This window comes from Cucumis melo, chromosome 4, assembly GCF_025177605.1.
Source record: "Cucumis melo cultivar AY chromosome 4, USDA_Cmelo_AY_1.0, whole genome shotgun sequence".
Classification (NCBI taxonomy): domain Eukaryota; kingdom Viridiplantae; phylum Streptophyta; class Magnoliopsida; order Cucurbitales; family Cucurbitaceae; genus Cucumis; species Cucumis melo.
Window position 1 is genome coordinate 17,246,939 of NC_066860.1, and position 18,779 is coordinate 17,265,717.

At 34.6% G+C, this 18,779-nt stretch overlaps 1 protein-coding gene across 4 annotated transcripts; it reads left to right on the forward strand.

Moving 5' to 3' along the window:
• The first annotated feature begins 4,199 nt into the window (after positions 1 to 4,199).
• LOC127148772 (uncharacterized protein C713.09-like) lies at positions 4,200 to 13,676 on the forward strand. 4 transcript variants are annotated; one of them, XM_051083061.1, is made up of 11 exons: positions 4,200 to 4,316; positions 5,481 to 6,300; positions 6,879 to 8,171; positions 8,837 to 10,823; positions 10,903 to 11,049; positions 11,116 to 11,547; positions 11,745 to 11,872; positions 11,964 to 12,189; positions 12,263 to 12,668; positions 12,870 to 12,965; positions 13,052 to 13,676. In XM_051083061.1, exons 4-9 carry the CDS (start codon positions 10,230 to 10,232, stop codon positions 12,392 to 12,394), a joined length of 1,659 nt encoding a protein of 552 aa, XP_050939018.1. In that variant the 5' UTR covers positions 4,200 to 4,316; positions 5,481 to 6,300; positions 6,879 to 8,171; positions 8,837 to 10,229; the 3' UTR covers positions 12,395 to 12,668; positions 12,870 to 12,965; positions 13,052 to 13,676. The 4 variants fall into 4 exon arrangements, with proteins under 4 accessions (XP_050939018.1, XP_050939017.1, XP_050939020.1 ...); XM_051083060.1 differs by having other exon boundaries at positions 5,481 to 8,171; XM_051083063.1 differs by having other exon boundaries at positions 5,481 to 8,171; positions 13,119 to 13,676.
• Positions 13,677 to 18,779: the final 5,103 nt, after the last annotated feature.

The following is an 18,779-nucleotide window of genomic DNA, read 5'->3' on the forward strand; positions in this document are numbered from 1 at the left end:
TTTTAGGACTAAAATTGTTACTTATCAGAATTTTATTTTGTTTTAATATTATTCTCTCCCAAACAAAAATAAACTATAAATAGACCAAATTGCAAAAACCACCTCAACGTTGATAGTACTTGTAAAGTTGCATTTACATGTCAAATTTTCAATTCTAAAAATTCTATCCTCGATTTTGAATAATTGTAAAAATGGTAACAATCTTTTAAGTTTGAGAGTTAATTTTCATCATTTGGGGTTGCGAGTTTGAAAGTCTAATTTTCACACTTTAGAAATGTGAGTCAATTTTACTATTGAGATTCGAGTTAGAAATTGAAACTACCACAACAATTTGGTTTTGCTTTTATGCTGTTAGCCCGTGTGGATATTATTTTTTGGATTTTGTACCGTTGGTTTCACTTGTAGTTCTATTTAATTTGTTTTAGTTATTATACTTTCAAAATATCTTGTTTACGTTTGTATTTTTAAAAAGTCATTATTTATGTTGTTTTAAAGTCATTATTTTGCCCCTTCAAAATCATTTTTATCTCATTTCTTTAGATTGCTATGCTAAAATTTAAGCCACAAACTTGTATTAAAAGTGACATCCATGTTAATAGGGATTAAATACAAAAGAAAGGGGATCAAAATGAAATTATAAAAATCAAAGAAAGTATCTTTTTCTTTTCCCCACTAAATGTAGGTTACTTTGAGCTGTAGAAGCTATATATGAGATTGGAATTAGGATGAGATGTTGCATTTACAAAAGAGTCAAAGATTTGTGTGAAGGGTAAACAAGTAGTTTCAACACACACACCCTTCTCTCATTCTTAATTCTCATATCAATTTCTTGGGGAATATCATGCTTGAGGAAATGCCAATTTAAACCGCACGAAATCCTATCTTTTCCATATTTGTTCGTCTTCAATACATTTCTGAGGCCAACCCTCTTCATTTTGTATTATTCTATTCCACTTTTTCTTCTTTTTATTATTATTATTATTATTTTATTTTTACGTTCAATTATAAATCCATTCTTTAGTTCTAAATTATCTTAAGCATTTTCAATATTCCTTAATCTTCTGGTCTGATTTTTTTTTTCTAAATAACATGACATGCTAATTAAAAACATGTTGGGTTGATTTTAGTACGTAACAACATGACAACTTTGACATTAAAATGAAATGATTATGTGAATAAAATAGTGAAAACAGATAAATAGACAAGATATCCTATGAAACAAATGTTTTCTTCTTTTATTATTTTTTTCATCTAAGAAAAGATTAATTTCCATTTTTAATTAATATAACCGATCTTTATTTTTTTCCTGTAAAAAAATTACCTACCGATTACTTTTGAGCTAAGCTTATTTCAACCGCAAATCAAACTTTAATAGAACATTTTTATGATCAATTTTCTCAATTTCTCTTTTGTTAATTTTTTAGCCAACTGTTCTTATTAAATATACTTAAATTTAGAGAGAGAGAGAAAAAAAGTAGGCTACAAATATAGGATTAAGCAGGTAGGAAGAATAATAACATAGCATAAAGAATCTATATGGGAGAAATTTGGAAGGAAGAATGTGCAAGAAGGGTATGTATTAATATGGCATTTGACCAAGCATCAACTTTTAGGTTTTTCCATTAATAAAAAGAGAATTGCATATTTTTTCAATTATTACTTAGGTAGCTAGAATATACACATACCTATTATTTACCTTTTTTGATCTCTGCGGTGTGTGAATTTTTCTTGTTAAAAGAAGATGAAAACCTCAAGTTTTTCTTGGTGTTATTTCTATGTTTGTTTTTAGAGTTTGAATGCTCTTATACATTTGAGTGTTGTAAACTCGTGGGTTAAATGTCTTTACTGCAAAATTAAGAAAAAGAAAAAGTTAACCACATAATTTTAACCATGATATTAATTTTGAAAAGAAATGTTAATAATTGTAATTTGTAACAATTATATCATATAGAAGGAAGATTTGGTGAAGTTAATAGAAGAGGGATCATCTTCTACAACAAAATCATTGACAATTTGTTGCTTAAAGGTACTGCTCCCACATTTCCTTTTATTGGGTTCAATTTTCATTATAATTTGATATATATATATATATATATATATATATATATATATTATATATATTTTTATGGTTATGCATGTCCAATTTCTTGCCTTATAATATTATTTTTCTTTGGCCAAAATACTGAGGTGCTGGAGGCAAAGGTCATGTCCTCATCACCACCCTAATCTTTCAAGTTTCCCTGGACTTTAAACTGAGAATTTTAGAAAAGAACTATATGGGCTTTGAGCCTCCTCGACCTACTTCACTCTTTTTGCCTTTGTCTATTAAAGTTAAGAAAGTGGTCGAGCTTGCTTATAGTATAATTCATTATGGGCAGTTTAGATTGAAACTTCGGTTTCAACTCCCACCAGGACAAATGCTCCGAAAGGGGGACCTTTGGAAGAACTTCCCTGTCATCCGATCTGGAGTTGGAGCAAACCTAAAGATTGGAGGAAGAAGCCTAAGGTGCAAGGTTTTCCTTTTAGATTGATTAGTATAGAAGAGTCTTGAGATAAGATAAAAACCTCTAAACTGTATGAAATGGGGGTATTTCCTTCTTTCCTTGACCATTTTTCTGAAACTTCTGGGGGTGGTACTTCTTTGTAGAGCATTGCTTCCTATTTCTAAACAATTGAAACCTGACTCCCAAGTTTGAGCGTAAACGTTCAATAGAGAAAACCAACCGAAGTACCCTTCCTTAGGATCTGCTCGATGCCTGTCCGAAAGAATTTCACTGGGAGAAAAAGTGGGCGGCCCATCCCCACCGTCTATCTGTGGGTCAAATCTACAAAGAATGCTTTGGTGCAAGACCTTCTCCAGCTACAAGACCAGATGGCCATCCTCTCCTTCGACACTGCGTAGTGGGTCGAGTCATCCAGCCTATTTCCAAGTGTTGACTTCCAAGTTTGATTGGCTAAACTCATGAAATTATTGAAATCCATAAATATATGATTGAAATTATTGAAATCCATAAATACACGATTTGCATTGGACAAAAGATTATAATTGAATTTGACGGCAGATTGTACATTTAAAAGTATGTTTTGATAGCAATGTGAGTAACCATCCACTAATTCTTAAAGTATATGTTTGTAAGCTTTCAATACTCCATAGAGATCCTACATTTTGTTCCTATTGAAAGACATAATTCTACTATCAACTTAATTCCATTTGATTCTTTGAACTACTTCCATCGGCTTAAATAACCTCAGTTTCTGGAACAACAAACCTAAGCTGGAACTGCAATCTTATATGTACGAATCTTACTTATGGTTGAGCTCAGTATCCTTCTTGACATCTATTAACGTGATTTTGTTGATTGTTGGTCGACTTTAGTTAAGAAATAGGATTTGTAGTTGGGTGTTGACCATGACCATGTGCAATGCGTGATATCAATAGGACTAGGGTATTTTTTTTTGGAGTTGGAATGGTTAACCATTTATCCTATACTTATCTCTTGCCATGTACATTGTACTAATCATCGTTCCAAATATAAATCTTTTATATTGGAATATTGGTATGATAGTAGATTTGGGTAGCCAAATTTGCTAAATCTACACGATCTTGGCATGTACAAAATATATTGTGCACGAGGGGCTAATTAATAACAGGTTGACCGACCCATTTTTCATATTTTCTATTGTGGTTTTTTTTTTTCGTTTTTGAAAATTTTCTAAATAGTTTGACTATTTAAAGTTTTGTTATACTTTTGAGAAACCTCTACAAACAAGATAAATGTTAATCTAAATAAATTTGATAAACTTTGTGATTCTAAAAAATATCTGTCGATATCGATATTTCCATGAAATTGAAATTTCAGTATCAACATCGACATCAATATTTTAATCTACAAATGTGAGGAATTAAAATGTGTCTTTTGAAAAGAGTGGAAAAATAATATACTAACAAAAAGAGAAATTTTCTTGATGTTTGTAGTTTTGATCTCTTGATGTTTTTTGAAAAAAAACCAAGAAATGGATGATTTTAAAGACAAATCATCAAAGAAATTTTATGAAAGTCGAGGTACGTCAATTTTCAACCTTCTTAACAAATATTTTTTAATCAGTTAAAACAGTGAAACGAAATATAATATTTAAAAAATATATAATATAATATTTTAAAAAAAATATTAAAAATATTTTTTTAAGTAAAATCAATGAAACGAAAAGTTGGGGAAAAGCCGACGAAAACGAAAAGGGTGAACGCCGTCCTCCGCCTAACCAGTCTCTTTGGGTGCTGCCGCTATCCTCCGGAGCCGCCGCCCTTAACTTTTCCGGTATGCCCATTAGTTTGCGAAGTAGTCTCTTTTTTCCTCCTATTTTGTGATGTGTCTTGGGTAGTCTGAAAAGTGTTGGTTGAGTTTTGGGAGATTAAATGAGGAATGTCGTTATGTTATGGTTAACTAAAGTGATATCTGGGGAAAAACGTTTACATGTTATTGGAGGTCTATTTTGATGAAAATTCGAAACTTTTTTCTGGTCTTTTCCCTCTTTTTCCTGCATTTTCACCCGATTGGATTCTACTCTTCCATACTCGTGTGCAATTCCGTAAGGCTATTAAATCCATCCATGCTTTTGCAACCAACAATTTTGGGTGAGAGATTTTTGGTGTGTTGATTTACAATCTAGGAGAAGATGAAGTATTTTGGAATTGGTGAAAGAAATTAATTCCAGAATTCACTCATTATTTCACCTTCCTTTCTTCCTCCATTCATTTCCAGTCCCAATTTCTTCTTTTGTTTGTTTGTTTGTTTTTTAAATTCTTCCACTCATGGAAGCTTTACAATTTGACTTTCTAATTTTAACTTCCATGCAATTGAGGAGTTGCAACATTTCTTGGGGTTGGGGTTGGGTATATTATCAGCTTCAAGCTTCCATTGAAGTAACAATTAAATGATGAGATTAATTAGAAAGAAAAGTAGTGTGAAAATTAAATTAATGAGATTAACTTCCATTAACAATTTTAACTTCAAACCCTTCTTTTCTTTTAATGCATTTCTTTCTCTAAAAGAAAAGTAGTGTGAAAATTAATGAATTGATCAGCTTCCTTTCTTTGTCTCAAATTTCTTTAATTTCTCTTTAATTTCTTCATTTATCAGCGTATTCAAATTAAGGGAAGTTTCTTTCTTAAGAAAAAGAAAGGAAATAAAGTCAACTGGTTAGTATGAAGACTCGCTAATCTTTTTTCCGATTCATAATCATCTTCCTCTTCTTCTAGTTCATCTTCCTGAGTCATATCAACGTAGCTTATAAACATAGAACAAAACTACATGTATGTCAATTTTAATTTATCAGAACTTAACATGTATGTCATTTTTAATTTATGAGAACTTATTATTTCTAGGCAAGATGATTATGTATTTCATTGTTTAAGCGATCATGTATGAGCAATTCTATTTCCTTCCTGATTTTCTGTTTGTTATAATTGTTTACATTTGAAGCTGGGGTTTTACTTTTTCATGGGATTCTGAGTTCTTCCATCCACATCCAGAATCAAGATTCCTCTCTCGAAGGTATCTTTCCTCAGGTTAGGGCTTACGTTCTTCCCTTCTCTCAACACTCTTTCCCTTGTTCAAAATTTTTTAACCTCTGTTGTTCTGTTGTTGCGTATGAATGAACAGAGTGGGGGTTCTGGGTAATGCTTGCAAGCTTATTAAAAGAAAATATTTTTATAAATATACTTTTCCTTCGATTTTCAAATGGAAGGAAATGTACCCCAAGTCCCTTGCACTTTTGTTCACTCCAAGAAAAAAAATAACAGGATATAAAAGAATTTGGTGTAGCCAAGCTCTGTCCCATCGACTGAATTCAAGTTGTCATTAATATATATTATGGTCACTTCTTCATCATAAAGAAAAACCCTAATTTATTAACCTCCTTCAGTTGCACTGTGCAACTTCAACTACCACCATTAAGGCAAAGCAACCACATCATTTAAGCCACAAACCTTATAATTCCACCAATTAAATTTACATAAACACACTTTCCCACAGCTTCTTTTTCTTCTTCTTCTTCTTCTTTTTTTTTTTCTAAAGACAAAAAAGAACTTATTTTCCATATGGACAACAAATACACCAACAATAATCGTCCCGACCTGAGCTCCTCCGACGACAGCCTCGACTCCACCGGCATGAGGACCGCCGATACCTTGCTCCGCCTTGTTCCGATGGGGCTCTGCATCGCTGCGCTTATTGTCATGCTCAGGAACTCTGACGCCAACGATTATGGCTCTATCGCTTATTCAGACCTCAGTGCTTTCAAGTATGTTTATTTTTTTTAATGTATATGTGGGAAAAAAAAGAACTTTTTTTATTTTTATTTTATTTTACTTTTTAAATTAGGATTTTATTTTTCCTTAGAACCATGGTTTGCTTTCTTACTATTTTTTTTTTCTTTTAAATTTTCAAAATTTTGTTTCCTTTATTAGAAAATAACCAATAATGATTAGAGGAAAGGGAGGGGTGAGTTTTGTTTTTTGTTTTTCTTTTCCTTCTTTTTCTAATATTTTAAATTATTACTTGTTTCTACGCAATGTAATTCTTTTTTTTCTTGAGGCCTTCACTTTTTTTCTTTTTTAAAATAATACATATGAATTGCTTGATCAAATTTTTATAGTTTTAAAATTTTGCTTCGCTTGTTAATTAGACCACCGTAGAAATAAATAGTATATGTAAGTTTAAATAATTTTCAATATATATAACAAAAATAAATAGCTTCTTAGTTTGGACACTTTTACGTTCTAGCTATTATAAGTTTCTAAAAATTGAGATAAAAAACGCTCACCATCATCGCTGGGAGTAGTCACTTAAAGAGTGAGAGGTTTGATGATGACTATTTAGGGGTTGCTCACTATCACCACTGGCTTAGTCTCAAAACTATCTCAATGAACAAGAGGGTGTCAGAGGGAGGCGACAGAGCCATTCTTTCGGCTCTTTCAGTCTCCATTGGAAGGAATTAGAGACAAGGAACTCGACAAAGAAGTTGAGTCATCTCGGCTACCAGATTTGAGGTAGAAATTTCGTCTGAAATGAAATGAAAATTAAAATTAAATGGGAAAACTGAAATTGATAAATAAAAGGGATCTTTTAAAAAATATAACGAAGTGACAAAATATTTATATTATAGAACAATTCTAAGAACTGAAAAATACCAAAAATGTCTCGTCAACCAACACGCGTAATATATTTATTATCATTTAATTTGGTGACACGAGCGTTTAATCAGGTTACACTATTGTTTAGATTTGGATACACACCTAAATCTAAAAGACTTTTTTTTCTTCTTCAAAATTTGGTATATGACCGTTTAGATTTGACTAAAAGATTTCTTTTCAAGATTATTTTGGTATGCTGATCGTTTAGATTTGTTTATTTTTTTTTCAAATTTTTTTTTGTTACAGAAACGTTTATGACTAAACAATATTTTCAAAATTCCTTTTATATACGATTTTTTAGATTTAATTACTCTCAAATCTAAACGAAGTAAAAAAATCTAAACGAAGTAAAAAGGAATAGGAGAAGAAGAAAGACGATGCATATAACTAAAAAAAAGAAAGAAAAGGAAAAAAAGAAAGATGATACACGAAAAAAAGTGAAACGAAGAAAGACGAATTTGAATTTTATTACCCGAATCGAAAATATTTTGATAGTTTGTTATAATTACAAGAGAAATAAAATAAATAGCAATGAAATAAAAGAAAGGGGTGATTATATTGGGAAATTGCCAAAAATAGGTTAAAAAAAGAGATTTAAATGAATTTTGGGACAAATTTTCAAAAGAAAGACTTTTAGGACAATTTGGGTGTGAATAGACAAAAATGCCCTTCCTTTCCTTTCCCTCTTCCACGTTGCTTTCCCTTCTCTCCACCATCGATTCCTTCTCTTTCGCGTATAGTTCCCTTTCCCTTCTCTTTTCTTTCGTGTAGAACACCTGAACCTACTCCGGCCATCGTCACTTGCCCATCGTCACTTGCCCATCGTCGCTTGCCCATCGTCGCTTGCCCATCGTCGTTTGCCCTTCGTCGCTTGCCCTTCGTCGCTTGCCCTTCGTCGCTTGCCCTTCGTCGGTCGTTGTCCAGTGCATTTCGTCGCTCCTATTCGGACCATTCAATCAACTTCGAGCGTCTTATTTAGGTGAGTTTCATGTCTAACCGATTTTCAATTTATCTGCTGTAAGTAAATGTTTGTTAGGGTATTTGGTGCTATTTTCATCCGTAATTGTCTGGTTTTTGGAATTGGACTTATTTGCCGTAAATTAGTTTAGTCAAATTTTGGTTTTAGGTTCTTAGAAAGTTCAATGTTCAATGGCTAGTGAAAAATGAATTGAACTAGAGGATGAGGATTTAGTTGGATCAAATAGAGGAGGAGTAAGCAATAGGAATAGAAGGAATTAAGGTTTTTTTTTTTATCTCGCATTTTTTTTTATCTCGCACCTATCTCGCACGTATCTCGCACGTTCCAAACTTTCACTATTTATTTCAAAATCAACTTGGTACACCTCCTAATCCATTTAGAGCTATTCTTTGCATGTTTAGTAACTCTCTTAGGCCCTCATGCTTTATCTCGCACGTATCTCGCACGTTCCGAACTTTCACTATTTATTTCAAAATCAACTTGGCACACCTCCTAATCCATTTAGAGCTATTCTTTGCATGTTTAGTAACTCTCTTAGGCCCTCATGCTTTATCTCGCACGTATCTCGCACACATCTCGAACGTTCCAAACTTCCACTATTTATTTCAAAATCAAATTGGTACACCTCCTAATTCATTTCTTTACATCTTGCACGCATTTTGTAGGTTCTTAAGTTCAAATCAATTTTTGAAGATACAAAAGTACTTAAGGTAGTTTAAGGATGGCACATGTTCGGATTTTAGTGCGTCACGGTGGTGAATGGGATGAGGGACGAAGAAAATATGAAGGAGGAATGTTAAAAGGCATTGTTGTCCCTAAAGAAATAACACACAAAGATTTACAGTCTGAACTATATGACCTTGCAGAAGTTGACCCTACAAAGTTCGACATAAAGATAAGATGTATATATGAGATCAAAGGGGAAAAGGAAGCTCCTCCATTTGAGTTAAGCAATGACCGTGATTTGAAGTTTTATATTCTTAGTGAAAATCCATTGGAGGTCCCCCTATACCTATCGTTTGAGCCTACAAGCAATCGAAGCATGAAAGTGTTAAACAAAGATTACAATTCAGTATCTGGGAGCAACCAAGTTCAAAATTTAAACCCTCATCCTCCTCCAATTGGAATGGATAGATTAGATGAGAATGAAGTTGATATTGGTGAAGTTGAGGGTGGCTTGTGTCATAACATGATAGGGACCAATTCGGCTATATGGGAATCATATGAGTCATATCATTCAATAGATGATACTTTTACATTGGAGTCAGTTGAGATGTACAATGAATTGTTTGACATCCCAGAACAAAGAGATGCTCCTACAAAAGATTGCAAAGGAAAAGGTAAAGTTGACTACAGGTCCTCTAGTCGGAAGTTGAAGACAAAAGGAAGTGGCTGGTCGGAAGAAAGCTCTACAAGTGAAGAGTTGGATGTAGGACAAATATTTTTTTGCAAGAGAGATTTGTCAATGAGATTAAGTGTGTTGGCAATGAAAAATTTTTTTCAGTTTGTAGTAAAAAAGTCTACAAAAGAGGTTCTTTTCGTTAGATGCATCGACAACAAGTGTGGTTGGAGATTGCGAGCGGTTAGACTGAAGGATTCAAATATATTCAAGATTAAAAAGTATGTGAAAGTTCATTCATGTTCTCTTGAGTTTTTGAATCGTGACCATAGGCAAGCAAAATCTTGGGTTGTTGGAGAATTAATAAAGTCCAAATTCAAGGGGCTCGGTCGCATATACAAACCACGTGATATCATAGAAGACATGAGGCAAGACTATGGCATAAATATGAGTTATGAGAAAGCATGGCGTGCCAGAGAAAATGCATATGAACGAGTGCGAGGGTCTCCTGAAGAGTCATATAATCTTTTGCGTAGATATGGTGAAGCACTCAAATTTACAAATTCAGGTACAATATTTCACATGGAACTCGAAGATGATCGTTTCTTTAAATATCTTTTTATGGCTGTTGGTGCATGTGTTAGAGGATTCTTAAATTGCATTAGACCGGTCATAGTCATGGACGGAACATTTCTTAAGAACAAATATCGGGGCTGCAAATGTTCGAAAAAACAATTTTTGGTCCATTGCTGAATGTGAACATGGTATTCAACGGCCAGTTGATCCATCATTTCTTGCTGAGGCAGATACCTGAAGACGGTAACGCAGATGGAATCTGTTTCTCGGTTTTAGGGAAGAACGTCCGTTTTACCCAAAAGGAATTCAACATCATAACTGGATTGTGGCCAACAAACAATCCATTGGAGAAAGATTGCGATAGCAAGCGACTACAAAGTCTTCTATTCGGATCAGAAAATAAGAAAGTAATAACATGCTTGGAAATTGAGGAAATTTTCAAGAATTTTGAGTTTACAAATGATGACGATGCTGTGAAGGTCGCCTTGGCCGTCTTTATTGAAACTGTGATGGTCGGGAAGGATAAGAAAACACAGTTTGACATGGATATTTTGGAAAGAGTTGATGATGAAGAAGCATTTAAAAGCTTCGATTGGTCAACTTTCTTCTACACTCGTCTGCTCAACAGTTTAAAGACAAGTCTCCAAGGCAAAAAAGAAGCATACGAGCTGAAGAAGACACGAAGTTCCAAAGCAGTGTCATACTATAACATCAAAGGCTACGTGCTTGCTTTTCAGGTGATTTTTATTTCTTCATACACTTTAAGTAAATGCCAATTGAACATCAAAGTTTAACATATTTGTTTAAATGTTGTAGGTGTGGGCTTATGAAGTACTCTCAACCGCAAATGAGCACCTGGCCACAAGAAACAGTAAGGGATTAATCCCTAGGATATTGAGATGGAATTGTACACAAGCTCCATCTTACAAAATGCTGCAGAATAACATATTCGACAACAAAAATGTAAGTAAAACCTGTCAGTCATCGTTTAATATAATTACACAATCCAATAATACAATTACATTGCAGACTGTTGTTCAACCTAAACTCAAGATGTCAACCCAAGAGAAGGCTTTCATGGAGAGTCGAATTCGAGGGGATGATAACATGCAAATGGAGGAGGATGAATCCATTGGAGCAATGAACAACAAATCATTGGAGCAATCAGACTCATCTCCACAAAGAGAACAACTGTCACCCCAAAGGGAACAAAGTCAAACAGTGGCTGAGGAGTCTGAAATGCATCCAATCACCAAGAAGAAACATTTCAGATCAAAGAAGTCGAATGACAAAGAAGAACGAAGTCATTCAAAATCCTACAAGAAACTGAAGAAGGAAATAAAAGAAGTTCGTAAGGATTTATCCACACTGACTTCTATAGTCTGTAGGATGGATGACACAATCACAAAGCAGTCATTGGAGCTGTATGAAATGAAGCAGATGCTGGAGAGATTGGTCCAGGTAAAATTTGTTTTCATCATACATTAGATAAACGATCGTATAACTTTGATAGACGATCGTTTATCAAAGTTACTCGATCGTTTAACTTCGATAGACGATCGTTTATCAAAGTTACGCGATCGTTTACTTTTATATACACGATGGTTTAACAATACATTATTTTTTTAATTTTATGTTCGTTTTTATTTGTTTGTTAGAATCAAACTGAAAATCAAGGGAATGATCATACTGATCAGAATGACAATGAGTATGTTGTTCAAGAACAACATACTCATCAACAACCTACTGAAGAACAACATACTGAACATCAAGAGGAAACCCAAATGTTAACATTTCATTCATTGTTTACTAGTTTATAAATACCTAACAATTGTATTTTTTTTTCTTATTCTCATGTTTTTTCTCATTTTGTTTAGGGAACATCAAGAGGAACGTGGTAGTGATATAAGCATAGACGGTAGGGATGCAGACTTGCTAATGACTATAAGAGATATATCGGATAGTCTAAGTCATCAAATTCAGAAAGAATCAGACCTGCCACAGATGATTACTACCCTTCCATTTGTGAGCCAACCTCTTGCACTTTGTGAATTGGCTCCAATGGATCAAACTGTACAAATTGTAAATGAAGAATCTCAACTGGTATGTATACACAACAAATTTGTAGTCGTTTGAATGAATAGTTTGTTACTTGTTTAATACGATTACATTGCAGGAAACAACAAAAAAACAGGTTGAGATGAAAAAAAATGATGAAGCAGTTACTTTGGTTGAAAAAGAACCAGTAACTGTGCCTGATAAAGATGTGGAAGAAAAACCAATAAAGAGAAGAAAGCTATGTAAATAGCAAATAAAGAGGTGCAACATGAAGATGAACAAGGTAATCCACCCACAACATCTGCTCAGATCATATCAGTATCTACAACACCTGTCCCAGATGTGGAAATCAGAGAAGTAGATCCATATAATCCGATGTGGAAAGTGGATCCAAAATTATGGAAGGAATACTTGCAATAAAAAGATCAAGAAAAACAACCCATGAACAAAGGAAAGTAGTCTCCACAACCAGAAAGAAGGACTTTTTCAGACAGCTTGAAGAAAACACATGGGTACATGGAGACGTAAGTACTCTTCCCAAACGATCGCTTATATTTGATAGACGATCGCTTCTATTAACTAAACGATCACTTCTATTAACTAAACGATCGTTAAGTTAATATTACACGATCGCTTACTACGTAAACGATCACATGTACATTTCTTATGCGATCGCTTATCCTCTCCTTTCATTCATTAAACGATCGTTTATTTTTTCTTTGTAGACATTGGATTTGCTATTATCCCACTTGCAGAATAAAATGTTGCATCTCAAGCACCATTGCAAGCGTTCTTTTAGAATATTACATTCCTCTTTTCTGGTAAGTTGTTATTCTTTAATTTTTTTTTTGTATAGAAGTTAAACTACATCATTATATTCTGACTAAATTTTGACTTGTTCTTGAAGATTGGAATCAATAAACCAGACTGCATTGTTTGGAACCATATTTTTGATACTCATCTGGTGACACCAGATAATACGAAAGCTGAATGGACAGACCCAACGGCACACCTAACTATATGGACAGAAAAAGATGTGGAATACTATTTCAACACTGCTGTTGGTGATTACAACGGAATACCAGGGTGGGGAGATGTCAACTACGTGATTACCTGCATCAACATAAAAGAACACTGGTTGGCTATTGCAGCTGATATGAGAAAATGCAGGATCTACGTGTTCGACTCAATGCCAAATTATGTTGAGCAGAAACTTGTTGATGAAGCTCTTCAAATGCCTGCACGATGCATCGCCTCACTCGCGATTGCAATTGGAGTCAACCTCCATTCAGATCGTTTCACATATGGCCCTTGGCCAATACGCAGATCGAAGGCCACATTACAGAAAGGGCGTTCATTGGATTGTGGAATTTTCTGTGCCAAATTTGTTGAATGCCTTGTAACTGCTAGTGACCTTGGTTGTCTAACTGTGCCAAACATGAAACTGTTTAGACAACAATATGTGCTGGAACTTTGGGCCAATAAATACTTTTGCTAAATAAAAAAATATATATTCGTTCTTGTACTTTTCAGTTAATATTTGTATTCGTTTATATAATTTTTTTATGTAATTTTTATAGAGAGAATAACATATTATAATTTTAAACTTTGTTATAAAATAAATACTTTGTGATATTTTCAATTAAACGCGACCAATATTGAGAAAGAATATTTGAGTTAATATTTGTATTCGTTTAGATACATATCACAAAATATTCGTGTAGAGAAATACTCATCGCGCACATATGTATAAACGATCTTCTTAATAAACGATGTCTAAACGATCTTCTTAATAAACGTCAAAATATTAAGCGATCGTTTAGTAAAGTCTAAACGATCGTTTGGTAAAGTGTAAACGATCTTCTTAATAAACGATGTCTAAACGATCTTCTTAATAAACGTCAAAATATTAAGCGATCGTTTAGTAAAGTCTAAACGATCGTTTGGTAAAGTCTAAACGATATTCTTAAAATCATAAAAAAATTCAGCGATCGTTTAGCTACAAGTAGTTTTGCAACATAGAGAATAATCGATACTACTAATTGAAATGTCAATTGATACTAATTGAAATGCAACATACACAATAATCGAACAGCCAATTGATACTTGTGATTTATGTTAATATTTCAATACATAGGAGTGTTGGTCCATAATTGAAATGCTAATTGTTTTCTAAAGTATGACATGTTTTCTTGACAAAATGTATCTAAACCAACACCAGCAGCTATGTACTCAAAATACTTAATTGCGAATACGCCACAATCACAATTATTTCGTTGAAGTGGAATTGAGTCAACAATGACAACTGGCCAAGGTTCCTTGTATGTCGATGATCTACCTCTCCTATCAAAGAAGCCAGTACTATCTAACAACTTTGGCACCAACTGTCGAATGGGCAGTAATATGTTTGTCATCTCTTCGGCAGTTGTAAGTGACGGAAGCGAATCCCATACCTTCACTTGACAACTTACCAAATCCAAGCATAATAGAACCCAATGGTTGCCATGGACATTGAATGGAGAGTAAACGTAATCAACACTTGCCCAAGGATCTTGGAAGTCCACTTTTGACCCGACAACATAGTCAACCAACCTATACTCTTCGTCCCAGTCAAACGGGCGATTCTCTTTAATACATTCTTTGTATAGGGGCCACTTCGAAACTAAAATGCGCTGCAAAGAAAAACATACAAACGCAAATATCAGACCGAAAGACAAATATCAAACGCAAATACATACATAAAGTAACCAGACGATTACAAACCATAAAGATTGTGTCTGCAGTTGTGAAGTTCTGAGAAGAAGGTATCCCGGCTGCCTTAATCTTCAAGCGAATGAAAAGAAAAAGTGCATCCAAATGCTAATACAAACAAAAGTAAGCAGTAAATGTATAGAACCATAACAATGATAAAATTATAATTGCATAAATGATAAGATAATCCCATACCTCATCCGACAACCACCGGCGACACATAAACAAGTCTCTGAAAAAAGCCTTCGATTTTTTCCCATGAAAGGTTTCACGCAGCTCATCGTCTGTACGCTTGTCTGTAATCCAAGCTCGAAGTCTATCTAAATGGACGTCAAGTATTTTGTGCATAGGATCATAAACAATTGCTTCAGACTCAGAGGTGCTGGTGGTTGATGTCAGAGACCGTTTAGGTAAAGTTGTGAATGGGGTTGATAGGTAAACACTTGCACGCTTCCTACGGGCGGGCCGAACGTGTGGTCGTTGAGTGAGAAATGGTTCTATCTCTATGACGTCCTCATCGTCAACGACATCTATTGGCTCCTCTAAACCAATATCAACCTTCTTCTCCAACACATCTTCGTCACCCTATGGAAGCTCATAATGCATTAGTGTATATAATGATAGAAATTAAACATCAATATTAGCATGAACATGGAACCAAACCTTCTTTTTAACTTCAATGTGTTCATCCTCCTTTGGCATCCTCAACCAATTAGGGGTACCGCCTGTGTCAACATCTTCGGTCTTAGCATTATCCACATCTTTACTTTCTAATGTATGATCTACTAAGCCTTCGGACACCTTGTGGTCCCCTTCGTCACCCTATGGAACCTCAAAATGAATTAGCGAGAACATGGTTACCAAATATGAAACAACTAACGTGAATACACTTAACAGTTTCATTCCTAACCTTTCTTTGAAGTCCAATGTGCTTCAATATGGTTGACATCAGGCCCTTCAATTCGTCAATATCGGATTTTATAGTATTAAGTTGCCCTTCAACAACCGCTACTCGATCTTGGAGATTTCGAATAGCCTTTTTCATCTTAATCTTGGACTTCTGTTTCTTACTCTTTTTGAACTCATCTTCATCGTTAACAACTTCTCGTACTCTTTTTGAACCACCATTCTTCGACTGAATAATGGTAGATGAGCGGAAGTTTTCAAAAAGTTCACCTGAAGCAATTTTCAATTGCTCCTCTTCAGGTGTCATCTCAATGACCGCCTTAATTATAAACTGCAAATAGAAAAAGGCAAATGTATTTAGGACAAAGAAATAAGCACAAAATCACGCGATCCTTAAGTAAGTTACTATTGCTTGCTACTTACCATTGGCGAGTCAAACACCTGACTTATAGTTTGGGACTTTGGTGATTGTTGGCACACCCACCTCAGCATTCGTGGTATGACATGATCGTTTACTTTATCTACACCACATCCAATGATGGTTGGTATAGACTCATATGCCCAAACCTATTCCACATTTGACAAACAAGTTTAGAAAGTGCCACAAGATATATATAGATATATAAACAAGTGGTTATACAATCGTTTGAAAACAACTATACGATCATTTAACATAACTAAACGATCGTTAAAAAACAACTATACGATCGTTTAACATAACTAAACGATCGTTAAAACAACAACTAAGCGATCGTTTAAAAGAACTAAACGATCGTTTAAATAACTAAACGATCGTTTAAAATAACTAAACGATCGTTTAAAATAACTAAACGATCGTTTCAAATAACTAAACGATCTTTTTAAAGTTTTGAAGTAAGAAGTAAGAAGTCACATACCTGTAATGCATGCGGAAATCCATTGATAGTATATTTTCTTGTCTGTGTTGATTTCTTCTTTCCCTTGGCATATTGCTTGTCCAAGGCTCTTTTCAATGCACTTAGCGTGCGTACAAAAACAATCCGACCCCAATCATAATTATTAAATGAATTCCAATCATCAGCAATCTTGAAAAAACCAATGTCCACTTTGGTTCGCCTATCTTTTCCCAACAAAGATATCTCTATAAAGTAGACTAAAGCTAATTTGACGATATCATCGTCATCACCCTCGTATTCCAAAAATATATCCTCTAAGTCGCTAACGTAAACACACTCCTTGTCTTTGAAAAACTTCTCCAACAGTCGACTATTCCCACCCAACTGAATATAGTCCTCTTTAGGACCCCATAGTCCAGTTACGATGTTAAACTCTCTCCTACCGAAAGTACAAACAACGCCCCCTAGTAAGAAACTTATAGAATCCTTTCCTTCATCTTCCACCTCCCTTAACAGTAAGTAGTGGATGAGTGGCCCATTAAAGACAATATTTAGGTCCAAAAAGTGCCCAAACTTTGTTTTCCTAAATAAGGCTAATTGATCGGGTTTGAGTTTGGCCTTAATATTATGTGTTGTCTTTTCCAAATGAGACAAACAGCTTACTAGGGAATAAAAATGATGGGAAGGATTAATCTTGTAGAAGGGTCCGTCGGTCGATGTTGAAGTCGATGTCATGATTCAAGCCTGAAGAAAAAGCAAATTCCAGCAAATATATTGAAAATGGGTTACAGATAAAACTCATTGAAATAAGAGAACACGCTCAAAGTTGATTCTTAGGTTCGAAAAGGAGAAGCGACGAAATGCACTGGAGGACCGACGACAGACGAACAGTCGGAGTATCTTCGAAGAGCAGAGCGGGAAATTTCAAAAGCCAAAGAAAGGAGATGTTTTTTTTTTTACTTCAGGTGTTCTATGCGAAAGAGAAGGGAAAGCGAACGTGGGTAGGCGAAAAAATCAATAGAGAGCGATAGAAATTTAATGAAGGGCATTTTTGTCTATTCACACCCAAATTGTCCTAAAAGTCTTTCTTTTGAAAACTTGTCCCAAAATTCATTTAAATCTCTTTTTTTAACCTATTTTTGGCAATTTCCCTTGATTTTTTCGCCTACCCACGTTCGCTTTCCCTTCTCTTTCGCATAGAACACCTGAAGTAAAAAAAAAAAACATCTCCTTTCTTTGGCTTTTGAAATTTCCCGCTCTGCTCTTCGAAGATACTCCGACTGTTCGTCTGTCGTCGGTCCTCCAGTGCATTTCGTCGCTTCTCCTTTTCGAACCTAAGAATCAACTTTGAGCGTGTTCTCTTATTTCAGTGAGTTTTATCTGTAACCCATTTTCAATATATTTGCTGGAATTTGCTTTTTCTTCAGGCTTGAATCATGACATCGACTTCAACATCGACCGACGGACCCTTCTACAAGATTAATCCTTCCCATCATTTTTATTCCCTAGTAAGCTGTTTGTCTCATTTGGAAAAGACAACACATAATATTAAGGCCAAACTCAAACCCGATCAATTAGCCTTATTTAGGAAAACAAAGTTTGGGCACTTTTTGGACCTAAATATTGTCTTTAATGGGCCACTCATCCACTACTTACTGTTAAGGGAGGTGGAAGATGAAGGAAAGGATTCTATAAGTTTCTTACTAGGGGGCGTTGTTTGTACTTTCGGTAGGAGAGAGTTTAACATCGTAACTGGACTATGGGGTCCTAAAGAGGACTATATTCAGTTGGGTGGGAATAGTCGACTGTTGGAGAAGTTTTTCAAAGACAAGGAGTGTGTTTACGTTAGCGACTTAGAGGATATATTTTTGGAATACGAGGGTGATGACGATGATATCGTCAAATTAGCTTTAGTCTACTTTATAGAGATATCTTTGTTGGGAAAAGATAGGCGAACCAAAGTGGACATTGGTTTTTTCAAGATTGCTGATGATTGGAATTCATTTAATAATTATGATTGGGGTCGGATTGTTTTTGTACGCACGCTAAGTGCATTGAAAAGAGCCTTGGACAAGCAATATGCCAAGGGAAAGAAGAAATCAA

Excerpts from the sequence above, each read along its gene's own strand:
- LOC127148772 (XM_051083060.1), top strand. The coding sequence starts at position 10,230 with ATGTTCGAAAAAACAATTTTTGGTCCATTGCTGAATGTGAACATGGTA. Across the intron at positions 10,824-10,902 it reads GCTACGTGCTTGCTTTTCAG|GTGTGGGCTTATGAAGTACT; the intron begins GTGATTTTTATT and ends TAAATGTTGTAG. Across the intron at positions 11,873-11,963 it reads CATCAAGAGGAAACCCAAAT|GGAACATCAAGAGGAACGTG; the intron begins GTTAACATTTCA and ends CATTTTGTTTAG.